Source organism: Pseudopodoces humilis, chromosome 2, assembly GCF_049639895.1.
Source record: "Pseudopodoces humilis isolate 2021_Gansu_Grassland_sample_001 chromosome 2, ASM4963989v1, whole genome shotgun sequence".
NCBI lineage: Eukaryota > Metazoa > Chordata > Aves > Passeriformes > Paridae > Pseudopodoces > Pseudopodoces humilis.
In genome coordinates, this window is record NC_142201.1 from 61,066,001 (window position 1) to 61,083,187 (window position 17,187).

Here is a 17,187-nt window from a genome sequence, read left to right on the forward strand (position 1 = left end):
ATGATAACTATAAAAGTATTTTATCTATACATTTGTTTGAAATGAAATATTGAACAAAGTGGTTACCAAAGCTATAGCCCAGTGCAATGTTTTTATTTCAAACCATGTAGATTAAGCATGGATGTTTCAGAGAGCAGTGCTGTGAATCTGTACCCCACAGAACCAGCAACAGTTTTAGAATTTCAGGAGTCTACAGCAAAGTGTGTTTATGTACCTTCTTTAGAAAAAAATAATTTGTTAGATGCATCATGTTCAAGTTGCTACACAATGAATTACGTATTTGCCTTTGTCTTTATATATAGTGGTCAAATGCAGATGGACATGGCTTCTTTTGGTCAGGTACGTTAATGTGTGTATAATTACAAAATGTTCTCGGGGACAAAGACAGAAAAAGAGCTCACAATTTCATCAAGTAGTAATCCGCCAAGTAGGGCAGGTAAAAAGTAAGTAGGTTGAAGGGCAAAACTAATTCTTCTTATATTTATGGAATTGTTGTTTGTTTGTTTTTGTCTGTGTTTATCTGAACATGTAAATTTTTCCTGTGTTTCTGTTACTTTTTCATTTTAGTTTCCACACCCTGTCTCCCTGTATGCCAGTTCAGCTATGCATCATCTACCATTTGACCCACCTATCTCCACCTTATGGTGTAGGAAACAGTATATTCATTAAGGATAATCCAAAATACTTGGCAAAATAAAAGTTAGTGTTTTCCCACAGTAGTGTCACTATTGTTACAGAGAGTATAGTTAAAGCATGGGTTTTGAGTTTTACAGTGTGTTGAATGTTGCTTATTTGTTCCGTATCCCATCTGGTAAATTGGTGTTTTTTTATGAAGTAGTTGGTTCAGATTTACACTATTCATCTCTTAGTCTGGAACTGCATTTATGTAGTATCTACTTACTTCTCTGTCTGCTCTTTTCATTGCACTATTTGTAAGAAATAGGTAATTCAAGGTAATATTATGCAAAAAAAAAAAAAAAATTAAAAAATTCTATTTGCATTTGTACAGACAGAAGAGTTATTTACCTTACAGAGAGAAAATGCTGAAGAGGAACTGGAATTCCAGAGGAGGAGGGAGTTGATTATGGAGAAAGCAAAGCCTGAAGCGAGAACATGTGAACAGGGTGAAAAATGGTCACTGAGCCAGGTACAGAGGTGTCCAGATGCAATAAATGTGGAGACATTTGGAATGGATCATTGCATTCTGTCAATTTCTGTGTGGGGATAATGGGTTTAGGCCCAGTGTGGAGATGGGGCTTTTTGCCTTAGCATGAATCTCAAGGTTTGACTGTAAATGGACAGTTAAGATTAAGACCTATCCCTTCAGAAAGAACTTATATAATAAATATATTCTACAAAAGTATAGTAGTTGCAGAGGTTGTATTCCCCTGGAAAAAATATCCTCTCAAAGTTAGATCTTCAAGAGAATGAAGTATCTGACTCCTTTTCTCCCCTTACCCCAAATCTAAGTTTCTAAGTTTATGTTAACAGCAGTTTTTTATTGTATTTAATATTACAAGCAGACTGTATATATAGGTCAAGATAATAGTTTTTAAAGTTTCAAAAATATTTTAAGGTTTGTACACTGTAATACTTCAGAAATGTAGAACTACAAAAAAAAATTAAATGTTTGGGCCATATGTTACTACTTCAGAACTTGCTGTATAAGGATTTTGTGGCTGCACTTCGCAAGCAGATTGTGAGAACAAAATTACAGAAGATGCTGTCTATAATGGCAGTACCTTAATATTATTTTCTGTTCTATCAAGAAATAGGTTTTTTTGTTTATCTTGATGCTTTTCAAATATTCTTATGTATAATCATCATCAAAATATCAAATACTCTTGTGATAAATTTGTGACTTTGTTAATCCTAATTTTGTCTTTCCTTTTTCTCTAAAACATCAAAAAAAAGGAGTTGGTCAACTTCCTTTGTTATATTATTGTAGATTGGATTTACCACACTTTATTTGGAGCAACTCTTACTTCATGGTTGAGATTAACAGATAAGGCTAATTCAGTTTCAAACTGGTCTCTGTATTTTTACAAAATCTTTATCTTTACCAAAGACACACCACTAATTCACCTCTCCAAAAGAAGCAAAATCTTCCTGAACACTTGTGGTGGTCCGATCTGGACTGTCTTATGTGGGTGAAAATACTAGGCACAGTGTAAAATGGAAACACATCCTGCAAGAGAAAGCTGTTCATCATGCTATGTTCTATGTAGTACAGTAAGCGCTTGTGTTGCTAAATGAATTCAATTCAGCATAAACTGAAAATTCTGACTAGAATAAAATACAAGTGCTCAAGCAGGCAAGTCCCCAGATAGAACTGGCTGGAATCAGATGAGTAAGATTTCTCTCTGTTTATACTAGGTAATACAGTGGTTGAGCTAATATTATGAAAGATGTCTAAGGCTCAAGAATTTTTTTCGTCTTGGAAAGTGGCTAAGAAAGGTCATGGAGCAAAATGGGTGTGTAATCTTCCTTCCCATGTTGCTCACTTTTGGAAGGCTCTGTGACTGTTGGGACCTAGTGTTCCAAGTGCTCTCCTTTGTTTCCATTTTTTGTCAATTAAAAAATAAAATTGTCCCAGGGAAATTGCTTTGGATTGAATTATAATTTAGTTTTACTTCTGCCAGTTGTCTTTGTGCTGAGCTATGATTGCTGCTGAATTTATGATTTTATTTCATATTTATCAATGTGGTGTACATGTTTCCAATGGAACTAACAGAAGTGGTTACAAAAAGTATGTTACATTGCAATTATAAATTTACTTGTTTACAAAATACAATACTTCTCTCTTCAAATCTGTATTTGCAAATGAAACCTGTGATAGTTAAATTAAAAAAAATATGCTGCATTTTTGACGAACAAACATTAAAATATAAATGCAGTTATAATCCCTTCGTACTGAAGCAAAAACATCAATGACAAATCTGTGTGAATAGCTTCCACATGCTTTTTAAGAAGAGTTCTTCAGCTAGCAATAGAAGTATTTATGATTCATGCAAATCAATTGTTTCAGTGAAAAAGAGTTAACTATTAATGTGTATCTGACTATAATAAGTAAAATGTCCCACTGTGTGTATCACTAATATAGGTTCTGAAATGTTTTATTTGGTTTTTTTGTTTGTTTTTTTTTTGCAAACATACAGAATGATCTAATTGTTTGGAACTCAAGTGGGCAAACCTCTCACAATGAGGTAAGATGTCATTTGTTTGTCTTTTATATATTTTATATTAATCTTTCATAGACTAAATGAAATATAACTGAATTCCACAGAACATATGACTGAGATTTTCATCAGAAATGAATATGTGGTTTGCTTGGTGTGTGGTTTAATCTTGTCATCTCAGACATTTACTAGGGTATAAAAATATGTTTTCTGATCAGCTTGTTTCAAAGTTATGCAGTTTAGTATAAATCATTTAATTTTTTTACATTTCCTCCATTCAGACACATTTTTTAAATTCTTCCTTGTTCAACAAGATTTTCTGTTGATTTCAGTGCAATTTATTTTTGCACAGTTGTGTCATAGAGGAATCTGATTTTATTGATCCTGTAGCTTTCTAGTGCAAATCTCATTGGAAGATCAAAAAGGTAAAATCAGTATGGAGCTCCTTGTGGAGATGATTTACCTTCATATTTTTTTTTTTTTGTGTGTGTGGAAATAGGGTTTCTCTCTCTGTATTGCATTGGGCATAAGCATCTTGCAAATTCGTGAGCACTTGGCCACCGTCCACCAGTCTTGGTGGTGGGACTCCTGTAGCTCCCAGCTCCCAGTGGAATCACTTTTTAAATGGGATTCGCGTTATGGAGTTTGGTCATAGGACTATTTCTGTTTTGCCATTGGTGGAATGATGATTATACCTCCCCCTCTCCTGTATGTTGCTGCTCCATCCTTCCTGCTGCAGCTCTTAGCCTATTTTAGGGTCAGGGGAGATCTTGCTCTGAGGCATAAGCTTAATTTCCTCTTTTCTGTTTTTAATGCAGAAATTCAGTGTAGCATGGAAAATACCATGCAGAATCGTAGTAAGTTCTGTGAAAGAAACAAATGTGTCTAAAGGAAGAAACATACCTTTGCTTTGTTGTTTTAAGTGTATTCTGCCACAAAATGTATGTTTGATGGAACCAAGTGATGGCAAGGTAGAAAACTGAGAAGTAATTGAGCTTATTTATAACTAGGGGGAATATCTTGCTGTCTTTTGTCAGGACTCATCTTTTCTAGCAGAAAAATAGGGTGCAACAAAAAAGGGAGATTATCATAGGTTTGGGACTATATTGTGATCAGATTATGGTGGAATAGTTATAGCATGCAGTATTGCTCAACTTTTGTATTTTGCATGGTCAAATATGCTGAGATACATTCTGGGTGTTATTCTAACTGATTTATGTTCTTGAATTACACAGAATAAGGATAAAAGCCCGACAATGTCTCCTACTACGAACACCACAATCCCTTTTGGGCTGAAGCCACGATCAGGTAAAGTGGGAAATCAGCTTGTGTGTATTGGTTTGGGGTTTTTTACATCTCTGTTATTATTAGATACCTCTATTTTTTCCCCTTAAGAAGTAAGCAATGTAACATTTTCTGTGCAACAGTTAGAAGAAGCTTAGAACATTTTAAGGTTCTCTAGTTTTGAATCAAGGTTGAATTTGTAAGAAGTATTTATTTGGCACATTATATATGGATCAATTTTCATCCATTGCTAATAAATTGGGTGTTTCATAAAGTTATATGTATATTAAAAAATGTGTCTGGATATTAATACAGATATTTTTATATGCATATACATATTTATCATCTGTGCTGACAATCATACTAATAGAAATGAGATTATTTGCTTGATCGGTATGTTGTGATATAGTTTAGATTTTGTTAAATAATATATGTGAATAATTAGGCTATTTTGGAAAATACTTGTGTTGCTCTGAAAACTTTTCACTTCATTGAGTCTGTCAGTAGTTACGCTTGAGTAAAGGTCAAACATTATGGAGATATTACGTCTTTACTTTAGCCGGCAACTGAGTTCAATGAATTTGCAGTGTGCTGTATCTGCATAACAACCAGTCTTTTAACAAGCAGCAGTTTATTCGAAAACAAACAAACAAAACCTAAAAGCAAGCAACAATAAAAAAACTCCCAAACTTAGAGATAGATTTGAGGACTTGGATAACAGCTTCCTTTAAAAACTGGATTAGCTACACAATTTAATTCAGTTTTTGTCTTCTCTGTGCTGAGGTAGTCAATATTAAGTCATGGGATGTCACCTATAATGAGTAGCTGCAGGTTTTCAGTATGTTTCAGCATACTAAAACCATAGTTCTGGTTTCTCATTCACTACAAAGGCTTTTAATCAAGTGATGGTAAACCCCTACCCAAGCTTGTAGTTTCCATAACAAATACTTGGTAACAATGGCAGCAGTTTATGAAACTGCTGGTGAAACATTGTGAAAATGTTTATGAAATTGTACCCATAGATTTAGTTGGTTTTTGTTGTTTTTTTTTAAAGTGTTAAAAAAGCTGTTTTTATGAAGGAAGATACTTTAAGTTTCTCATGAGGTTGTGATATACAGTTAGATGGATCTGTTTAGCTGCATTTCTTTGGTTGTTGGCATGTTAAATGCTGGTGCTGTCTTGTTCTTGATGGTTTAGAAATGTTGATATTTCTACATAAATTTAAAATACAGATTAAATGATGAGCACATGGGTCCTTTCAGGATTTGTTGAAAGTAAAACATTGAATAATATTGCATAGTCCAGTGGCAATATTTCAGTATCACTGTCAGGAGAAAGATGTGTGAAAGCAAAGGGGCCCAGGACATGTTGCTGCTTTCACAGGAGGTGGGCTGTGTTCTGAGCCCAGCTGGCAACTGGAAGCTGCTTTGTGAAAGAATATGCAAGACTGTGATTTCTTGTTCAAGTGTTAGTTAAACATCCACTTCTGAATCTTTGCATACTGGACCTGAGTTTCTTACTCTTACTGACTAGAGGAGGTCCAGGCAAAATAACCTCTTTTTTTGGGAGAATTTCTAGAAAGACTAGATTGCAATGTTTGCAGTCCTTTGTAACAAAACCTCCAAGTCACATGATTCAGGACCAGATGTCAATAAGTCATGCAGCTCATCCCCTGATTATATTGCAGCTGTGCATAGCCTCATTGAATACCAAAGTCAGTTGGTTAGAACTTGCTGATTTTCTGCACTGTACTAATTGAAGTTCATATATTCTAAAAGCTTTGAGCAAGGCAATACTATAGTGTCTTTTGGTCACATTATGGTTGCATTAAACTTGATAATGTGAATTTATTTTCTTTTCTTTATGAAACACTACAGGCACTAAGACCCATTACTGCACAGATCTCACCTGATCATGTCTAGTTTCAGTCATCTTACCTTAAATTTATACCATGGTAAGATAGGGGAACTTGGCAATAGTGAAACTTCTTGTCCAGTTTCAGATAAAAATACAGTATAGTCGCTATGTAGCACCATGTAGCAAAATGAAACCTTGCAAAGGCATAGTAAAGCTGCATATTGTTTCATCTTCTGCTGTTTTGCTAACACATAAGAAATATTTACAGCTAGGAGTAGTACATGACTGAAAATACTGGCATGTTTGTGCAGCCTGTATGTTTTTCCTTTTAAAGCTGGTTTTCTTGGCAAGTTTGTAGTATCTTCATTGTATTTCCTTTAAAACTTTGTACAAGTTTTGTGCATTTGAACCATTCTATCACTGGTTGGAATTTGTACTTGTTAATTATATACTGCTTTATTGTCATAGACCTGAGCTAGTGTAGTGATCCAGTATTTCTGTGACCCAGGAAAGATTTTCAGCTTAGTTTGTAGTGTATTTTAATAGCTTTTTTCATTTCAGTTCTTAATGGCCTTAGGGGAAATGTTACAACTTACTGGAAATGTAAGCTCTAATGAAGTTAAATAGTCTTAATAACTTTTAACTATTTAACTTTGTTAGAGCTTACATTTGAATTAGTTGCTTCTATTAATCCCTTAAATCCAAGTGCAACATTAACAGAACATTGAAGTGTTCTAACTAAAATGTGCCCATCATGCTCTGTGGAAAAAATAGTGGCAAATTTTCAATGAAAATATATGCAACCATATTTCTTCTGAAATTTGAGAGTTTATTTTCATCTATTTAAAATGAATGTTGCTTTTTATTTGACTTTCCATCCTCCTCATCATTGCATAATAGTTTATGTCTCTTGGAAAGGTAAAAGTAAACTGTTCTAGAATTCTGGTAAAAATTCCAGTTTTTGAAGTACACACACAAATGTAAGTGCTTCCAGAGGATAAACCACAGTGTCTTAAACTGTGTTAGTGTGCATACTGATATGTGTTCAGGACTGAAGGTCCTTTTATACTTTCATTTTTAAGCTAGGCAAAACATTGGGAAAATTCATATCGGATGGCTGACAGAAAGAACCCAAAGTACCCAAAGAAAATGTTTACATTTCTTGAAAGATTTTTGCCAAGATTTTTTCCAGACGTTTACCTTGAATGTAAAAAGATGGTTTTTTTTTTTTAATTTTTGAGATTATTTCCTTCTGTATTTTAAATATTTTCAGAGAGTATGGACTTTTCAAATTCACATTCATTTTGAAAACCTTAAAAAAATACCATTGAACAGAAACTATTTTCTTAGAACTGTAGTTTTCCTCTTGGGAAGTGCATTAGCTCTCTGAAAAGGAATTACTCAAAATAACAAATTTAAATTCTCCTTCATTCATCCATGAATTGATTAAAATGTTTGAAGTGGTGCTAATTGTTGAAATTGAGAGTTGCCAAGATCTTGTGGTATCTTTAATATGCCAGACCTTCAAGCCTGAACAGCTTCTAAAACATCTTGCAGTCAAGAGTTGTTTTTCCTTTTGTGTTGTGCCAGTTCTAGGTCACTGTTTTTCTTAGTTTCTGATGAACAAAGGGACAGCAACAAGACAAAAAATTTCTACTGTCAGGGGTTGAAGCAAGCACTGACAAATTCAAAGTTACAAAGCACTTAGTATTCTGAAGTAAGTTGTTCCCTTGCAACTGTTCACGTAGCATAACATTAGTTGTGAATCTAGTGCCCTCAGTTTGGGTGACTTGTAGAGAACTGGGAGCACAATGTTAGTATCTATGGTAGACATGCTTGTATTTCAAGTTAGTTGACCATATAATGATAATTGAAACTTGACAGTATTTTTCTCTCATTTGAGAGCTTGTTACTGTTTTTCTATCTCTGGATATATTCCTTCTGTTTGTTTTCTTCCCTAACTGGGAAATATTTGGAAAATAGTTGGGAATCCCAATTGCTACCAGAGTCTGACTCTTTATCTTTTCCCGTAAATCTGTGTTCTGTAAGTGTTGACTCAGAGTTTAAATTGTGCTGACTCTGAAGTTCAGCTGATCTGGCATCCCAATAGCCAGAAACAGTGACCCAGCCTTGGGAAAAGTCTAAAGAGAGAGAGCTGTGAAATTCTGAAAATAAGTTTAAGGTGAAGTTTTATGTGGCTTTCTCTGAATTATCATGTTAATGCAGATTCCAAAATTGCGGGAAGGAGAAATCCTACATGATTAAGTTCCTTCTGAATATTAGTTTGCAATGGTAGAAAAGAGAGACTTTCTGTGCTTACTGAAACTTTGCTTTGGACTTTCTTCTAATACTTAAGTGGCTTCATTTGCTTTCAGATCTACACAGCAATCTTAAATTGATTTGTTTTTATGGTTTAGCATTTCGAGGAGAGGTAGTTTATAATCTGTTTTGGTCTGGGGAACATGAATGTCACTTTGTATGTAGGATTCAGTAGATAAATGTGGTGATATGTGTAGAAAAACAAGAAATGGGTGAATTAATAATTTTTTTTTGCAGAAGTGGTAAGGAACATTTTGATTTTGGTAAGGAAGGGTTCATTAAGGAGCAACATCACTGTGAAAGGCAGAAAGATATAAATCTTTGTCAGAAAATAGGAAACCAGTGTGGAACTTTCAAAGGATGGATGATATGCTGAAGAGATTCAGGAAGGAGATATTTTGAGGGTGTCAGTATCCAGTTCTCAATCACTGCAGAATGGAGGTTTGAGGAAAGCTTGGGCAGAAATCCTCACTACAGTCAAGACAAGAGACAGAAGCTCAGAGTAAGTGTGGTGGGGAAGGAATAAAAATTTCTGCAGAAGGATCTGAGGGTCAGTAAGAGGTGGTGTTGTGACTAGTTAAAGGAGAGAAGGCAGAATGGATAGGGAGAACAAGGGCTGTATTGCTGCCCCAATTTAGCTCCATAATGAATTCATGGGTGGTCATGAACTGTAGGCATGACACATTTTTACAGTCATCTGATGAATAGTCTGTGGACTGTTGCAGCTTCTGTGGAAATGTACAGTTTTGTGTACTTCAGGGACCTCAGCTGAATAATTAATGAAGTTGTTTTTGTTAGAAGACTGTCTATGGTGCAAGTTTGCCTAAGCCTGCTGCACAAACTCAGGATGAGCCTTTTTGGGTATTCTATGCCTGTTCTTGTCCTTGGGAAGCCTATAAAAGTGGAGGACCAGTACTTACATAGCATGGTGGACCCATGGTAGATTTTAATTTATTGCTGGGGGAGTTAGTAAGAAAAAAAAGTAACGCTTCATTTATCATTAAGTGAATTAAAATGAAAGGAAAACATCTATGGTACATGTACTTACTGAACATCCTTCAACAAAATGAGAATCCAAGTGACAGTGTAGTTGCTACTTCCAAAATCAGTGGGAAATTGTAATGTAGTATTTTCATATGGATGTGTAAATTTTCTTTGTGAGAGCTGTTCTTATGATGTAGTTGCACAAGTATATGAAAATGCTTATTCTGTGAAAGTTTCCTTCTTGGAACTTCATAGCTGGTATATTTACCTTCTGATTCAGAGTCAAGGTTTTTATCAGGCTATAACGTAAAATCTATGGGTACTTTTTCTTAAAACTTGGTTGTAACAAGTTGTGTGAAGTGCTATGGTTACAATGATCCTGCTAAGCTTAACAGCTTTAACTGCGCATATAATGTATGATTTGCCAAGTACTAACATTTAACTTTTCATTCTTTTTATTCTGCACCATCTTTCATTCTTTTCTCAAAATTTATGCATTTTATATTAATCACCTTTGAATTACATCTTTGCCATTACCATACAATCCTAATGCCATATATGAAATGCTGCTGCCCACTTTTATCCCCGCTCTGGTCCTTACTACCACTGTGGTGGGACTGGTTATCACTCCCTTCCAGCAGATCCATCCCTCAGTTTTCCTCCTATCTCCTTCAACACACTTACACAGGCACAAACATGGGACAACTTTAGCTACAGTATCCCATCTGAAGGAGACAGTGACAATGGTAGGTGTTCCATATATAATTTACTTAATTTTGTATTTTCAGAAACATGAGTATGTGGTGAATGCCCCACATGGCTAAGGACAAAAGACAGTACTCGCCAGGGGATGTTTGTAATTCCTCAGAGGATGCACTTTAATTTGCTCTGGAATATGTAGTGTCAAAAGTCAATGAGTACAGTTTCACTCTTTTCCACTCTGGCAAAACAACTTTTCCCATTATATTAATTCCAAGAACTATCTTCAGTGTAGATTTATTTACTTGTTTTATTTTCAAGAGTTGTAAAAGTTGTACTCAACAGTACAACTGTTAAAATTAACAGCAGTTAATTTTGCTGCTCTCTTTTGCATTTTTTTATTTATTATCTTTTAAAAGTTACTAATATTAAAATATCCTGCTTCTGTCTGCATTTATTGGTGCAGGTGCATAACTAGCATAGTAGAAAAATCCATAAAGAGACAAAGCTGAAATAATCAGCTAAGCAAAAATAGTAATTTCTGTCCAATAGAAACTGTTAATAAGTTGTTCACAGTGAAGGTCAGGTACATTAGTGGGGTTTTGTTCTGTTTTTCTCCAGGGTTTTATTGTCATAATACACAGAGACACAGCAATATTATAATATAATAATATGCAAAGTGGGCCATGTTTTGCCAGTTGCCCTAAAGTTGAAAGGTGTTTAGGTATTAAAAGGTAGTGAAACTGTCAAAAGCATCAGATTGAAACCAAGACCACAAATATTGAATGATAAATGCAAACATTTAGCTTACTGTTAAGGAAACTTTGCTATGGGAGTATTCACATGCCACTCTGGAAGTCACACTTGTACCACCCAAGACTTCAGGACTGAAGCCCCTGCATGGGAGGTGTTTTGTTCTTAGTTCAGTTCTTTAGTTGAGAGTATTTCCTATTTGCCTCAGTGTTCTTGATTATAAAACCATGAAAGATAGCATACCTAAGGAATCAGCTCCATAAGGGAAATGAGTGTGAAATATAAGAATTCTGATACTGGTAAGTTGAAAAAACCAAATTTAGTTCATGGTGGTGTAAAGCTAAGCTAACATTTCACTGATAAATATTGTAACAGAGAGACACAGAGGTGCTTCTTCTATCAGTACAGAATTTCATCTGTGTTAACCCATATTTGTTAGTGTTTTAATCTTCTAAATGAAAAGAGTGCCACAGACTGGCTTGTGCATTTGGAAAATATAGAAGCCTTCTGTCACTCAAATCTTAAGCCAAATGCAAATGTTAGCATTTATTATCTTGGAGTGTTACAGCAGAAACTGCTTTTACAACTGCATATATTTTAAATTTGGGCTATTGCATTTCTGTTACTTAAATTTAGACTGAAAAAGTCAGTCAAAGAGAAATTAACTATAAACTTTCAGCCTGGCTTCATCTCTGCCTGTCATAGTCCAGCCTTCTTTTTGACTGTTGTTTTGAGTCAGGTGAAATAATTTTGTGGTTTGCCTGAAGGATGATGTTGTCACACTAAGTACTCAGTACACTGAATTCCTGGATGTACAATTAATAATGCAGAAATTCACATTGAAATTCAGGGCAGAAATTAAAATTTTCACCAGGAAGTTTATCCTTGACAGTGGTATGTTGAGTGCATACTATGTTATTAACTATTACTCATCTAACTTGTTGACACTTGTGCAAAATACTTTTAAAAAAATTTATTGGAACAAGTACTACTTAATAACCTGGCTTGAGCATGGATTCAAAAAGCAGAAACTGATACTTCGAAAGAGTGAAAAATAGACATTCAGGTGTGTGTGAGGTATGGGCTCCTCTTGCTGGAGATTGTGTAATGCTGAGAAGCAAGCAACACTTTGGAGTGCCAAAAACTTCCTCTGTGGAAGCACTTTTTTAAAAAATTCAATACATAACTGAAACTTTTATAGTTAATTCTTTAGAGTGTAGAAATTTTTTAATTCTGTTTTTTAATCAATTAAACTTATTTTATTGAAAAACTTCTAATTGTACATTCTCACTGCCTAAGATTAACCTGCCTTTTTCTTGTGGTGAAATTGACAAAGTAATGCTGATACCTTTCAGTAAGGGACATTTGTAATCTGAAGTTGGAAGGAAGTAAATCTTGGAACTTTGACTTTACAAAGGCCTAGAAAAGGATAGCTGTGGCCAGACTGAATGAAGACCATAATAATACTCTAATTCTGTGAAAATTGTACATAATTCTGTACTACTGTTTTTGAAGATAATTATTTGAAATGTTGCTACTGCTAATGAAGCTGCAGTGGCTTTTAAGTATCATTTAAACCGTGGTTTTACTCTTCAAGAAGGACTTTTATCTAGGTATTTCATCTATAAGAGGCAACAAAGCTCAATTATAAGACTTGTACAATGAACTAGAAAATCTTAGTAGCAGTCTAGTAGCAATTGCAGCTACTGTTTTTAATTAATGTGACAGGAGATTTTTATTTCACCTCTTAAAAATTTAGAAAGTCTCCAGTAAATTATTACAGAGTTGCTAATGCAGAAATTTTAATACAGTACAGTTCTGGAGTTAATAAAAGTCCTTTGTTTCTGTTCTTGAGAAACATGGGATTTGATTTTTTTTTGTTGTTTTGTTGTTGTTGTAGCCATTTTTAATGATACAATTTATAAATAACATTTTAGGTATTTTTCACCATATATCAGTGTTCTAACAGTCTCAGTATTTTTGGGCATATACAGTCATAGTCATGTGTCACCTTTCTACAAAAAGTTAGGAAGCTTGTATCTATTAATACACTCTACTTTGGATGTAGAATTCAATTCCAAATGTCCAGTTTGCCTTCTACAAAGTGAAGGATTAAATATCAGTAAAACTGTGGGCCTTTTGCCTCTGAAAGCATGGGTCTGCTACTCTTATGCATTGTGTGGCAGGTCAACATGAAAAAGGTTTTTATTTTTGATGTGTGCACCTCTGTGTAGATCCTTCTGAATGGTGACACTGATGAAGATGTGTTGTTCACCTGGAGAAGGGAACTGAGCTGCAGTCACTCTCTATAGTTCTCAGTCCTGCACGTTCTCTACAGGATGCTCTCCCACTCTGCCCCTGGGATTTCTGATGATATTACAAAGAATAGAGTTTACTAATATAGAACTGTAATATTAGGTGTTCTGTTTAAAGACAGTTCTGTTTAACAAATAGCATTAATAGGGCATTCCAGAAACTACTTTTAACAGCAATGTAGCAAATTTCAGTTCCCTGAGAAAAGTTAAATTAGGACTGTATGAGTCAAGTAGTGGAAGGAAACAAGTTTGGTAACTGGCCATGGTTTATTCTGTCTTGATGCCTCAGATGAAGAGCCTAAAGATATGCAAGGCATTTGTTGCCTTGAGCTTTTTATAGTAACTAAGGGAAAGAGCTCTGCCTTTTGGCTGAAGTGCCATAGGTGCTGTCTGTCGCTGTGGCCAGAGAAGTAACTTGGATCAATCATCTCATTACTTAAACAGCCTGTGTACAGGTGATCCTGCACAGAGTTGGGTGAGATTCTTCATGCCTACGCCTGTGTGAGATGGCAAACAAAGTCACAAACAGGAATAGTTGCATTTTGGCTGTACATATTTTTTTTTTCTTAACCATTCAAATGGCTAGAAATGGAAGGGTAGAGGTGCATATTTGCAGAAATGTCTTGTAATGATTTCAAGGAACCGTATTGTGGGAAAAGCAATAGAATTGACATGACTGGTGGGAAGGAGAACTGCCAAGAGTTTGTGCAATGCTACGTTTGCAATATGACTTTTTAGTGTAGGCACTTGCTGATGGCTGAGTCTTCCTACATTCATCTTTGGTGGTTTTTTTTTGGTTTTTTTAGCATAACCTTATCTAGTAAGCATTTTGTTCTGTGTAGGAGGCTTGTCACAGCTTTTTACGCAATTCAGTATCTTGTTAGGAGAGAGTTCTACTTAAGAGTAAGAGGTGTTTCCTGCCATGTTAAATACAAAGTGTTGTACAGATCAGACTCTCTAAGGGACACTGCTGTTCCTTAATCATTTAATCATCTTAAATCATCTGACAAAATTTGCCTGTTGAGATTAGGATTTGGATGACAAATTATCTGCGCCATTGATGCCTCAGGACACTGTCCAGAGCAATATCCAAAAAGCAGCCATTCATAATTGTAATCCAAGGTGAGATTTTTCTGTCCTCCTGAGGACAAAATAATTTTCTAACTGCTTTTGCTGGAGGCAGTGCCGGAAGATTTTGCTTAATTTAGAAATAAATAAATCAAACTGTTTGTTCTTAAACTAAAATCTCTCTTTTTAAAAATGGCAGTGTTCTTAAGACCACAAAGAAATTTGGAATCAATAGATCCACAGTTCACAATTCGAAGGAAAATGGAGCAGATGAGAGAAGAGAGAGAGCTTGTGGAGCAGCTACGTGAGGTATGTGAGTGTTGGTAGAATTAATTCATGCTGATGGAATGTCTTTTATAGATTTTCTTCAGGAAAGTTGCCTAAGGAGGAGAATATAAGAAAGGTTAAATGAGGCAATATTACTTCTGCAAATCACATTGATGAGACTATTGCTGAAGTTCTTTATCACAATCAGTTGTCTGTACTTCAGGAAAGATTTTGTAAAAATGAGAAATAATAGCGGGAGTTAACTGAATGACATCCAGTTAATCAGCATGCCTTGCACCGGTGGAATTAATGATTTATTTAATCTAATCAGAAAGGATGAAGTGAGCACTTGAGAGAGAGAGTTCTAGGAACTATTTCCAAACAGCTGGAGAAATCTTCAGTTTTGCATGCAATTCAGCTGAATTACAAGACTATTTGTTCTTACTTCACTAGTTTCATGGAATGGCTAATTGAAAAATTATCAGTTTGTTTTAAATAACTTATCTTCTATTATTCGATTTTAAAGCAGCAGGGTTCACCTTTATCTCTTTACCAAAAAGTGTTTAAAAGGTGGGATTTTTAATGTAGAACTGTGCAGATTTCTAGATTTGCATTTTCTTACCTCTGGCCCTCACCTGTTCTAAGTATGAATTAACCTAACTTTGCCCTGCTGATTTTTTTTTTAACAGAACAGGTCTTGTTGAAGATGAAACATAGTTGATAGACTGTAGTATATTATCAATTCTAAACTTCAGTGATGCCAAAAGGACATGATGCAGGAATCAGATGAGACAGACTTATTGGTAATGGGGAAATAGCAGTAAAAACTGTAGTAGTTTGTAGTTATTCTGAGCCTAGTCTGTTCAGTAGCACCAATGCAACTTTTTAACATTTCTTTGAAGAGTTATCACATGTGTGTAACAAATCCCAAGTTCCTAAAAATAATCATAGATAATTTCCTCAAGATTCCTGCCTTGTGCATTAGTTCAGTTAATCCTCACAGTGAAAAGTAGAACAAGGTTATTCACCATGTCAGGTATGATTGTGGAGAAGTAATAAGGATGTCCCTGTGCAGTATCAGGTATTACCAGTAATGCTGGTTTAATGTGTTTAGTGGCCTTCAGCTCCACGCACTAGCCTTCTCTGCTCTCACTCTGAAATATCATGTCCTGCAATGAAAATTATTTCATTTCTTGTGAGAAATTTGATTACAGGTCAGTGAGCTAGAAGACTGACTGTGTTTGAAAACACAAAGTGAGATTTTCAGATTAATACAACTTAGATATACTGGGTCCTTTAGTGACAATAGTAACCACCAGAGCATTTGATTATGTACTGCACAAGAAAATAGTCCAGAACATATAACTGATTGAGTTTGTACTTTATTCAATATATTCAATATATTTATTGAATATATATGAGTAAATATATATATGAGTAAATTTTGCTTTTGATTTGTTTAATGATAAGTTAAGATTTAGTGAGTGAGATTCCACAGAGCCATGAACTCCATCATGAAATGGCATTGAGTTGATATTGTAGATGCATTGTGCTCCTATAAAAAGTGTACCGTGATCTGTGCTGATCTGTCTCCCAACAGACAAGTTAGTGTTCTAGCAAATATATTTTTCATTTATTAATTTATATAAATCTTTTTGTAACAGGCTTTGGAAAGACTCAAAGTCTCAAAGTGTATTATTTTATGTACTTACATACCAAAAATGTTTTCTGATTTGTGAATTAAACCAAGGTGAAAAAGAAACATTATATTAGTGAACATACACTCCCCTGTTTGTCACTTGTGAAACCTACATGCAAGTACTTGAGTATTGTGTCTAGTAAAAGAAAAAATGGGAAGACATAATGAAACCCCTGAGTGCTTCAATGGAGGCTATTTCATGGTGAGGCCACCCAAATAAAGGATGTATGAGGAAGAAGTGAAGAGCTGGATTTCTTTAGATTGGATTTCTTGCTTTAGAGTGCTGAGAATATCATATGACTGTCCTCAGCTGCCTGAAAGTTAGTAAAAGAGGTGTAAAGCCAGGCTTTTCAGAGATTAACAGTGAACCCATGAAAAACAGTGGCACAAATTACAGAGAAAGACATTGCAAGGAGTTATAAGAAGAAAATTCTTTGTCATAAGGGCAGTGAAACACAGAATAAAGTTGCTTGGAGGTTTTGTGGGCTCTCTGTCCTTGCAGATATTCAAAATTTAACTAACCTTAACTAACTAGGTCTCTGGTGTCACTGTGACCTCCAAAAATCCCTTCCAACCTACTTCTTTTATTCTAAAAAGAATTATCCATTCATAAATATTCATATTCAACCAGTATAGGTTGAGGTAACATATGAATAGAGTAATGACATTAAGTGGTTCAAGAAATACTTATTTAAAGATAATGGGAGTAATTATCTCCAAGTGTAGAGTTGGAATGTTTTCAAGACTGGAGCACAATTCAGGT

At 34.9% G+C, this 17,187-nt stretch overlaps 1 protein-coding gene across 8 annotated transcripts in view; it reads left to right on the plus strand.

Annotated features, from left to right (window-relative positions):
• The window catches only part of LRCH1 (leucine rich repeats and calponin homology domain containing 1), a 112,748-nt gene that overhangs the window by 73,224 nt on the left and 22,337 nt on the right, over positions 1-17,187 (plus strand). For 4 of the 8 annotated variants that reach the window (XR_015771891.1, XR_015771893.1, XM_088051649.1 and 1 more), the window contains 5 exons: positions 303-339; positions 1,010-1,147; positions 3,159-3,206; positions 4,415-4,487; positions 14,658-14,767. Coding sequence is in view for 4 of the 8 variants with exons in the window: in XM_088051649.1 (XP_087907775.1) it covers positions 303-339; positions 1,010-1,147; positions 3,159-3,206; positions 4,415-4,487; positions 14,658-14,767 (406 nt within the window). In the remaining 4 variants the exon portion in view is untranslated. Of the gene's footprint in view, positions 1-302; positions 340-1,009; positions 1,148-3,158; positions 3,207-4,414; positions 4,488-10,264; positions 10,370-14,657; positions 14,768-17,187 lie in introns of all 8 variants that reach the window. The other 4 variants (XR_015771892.1, XR_015771894.1, XM_088051648.1 and 1 more) reach the window with 2 other exon arrangements.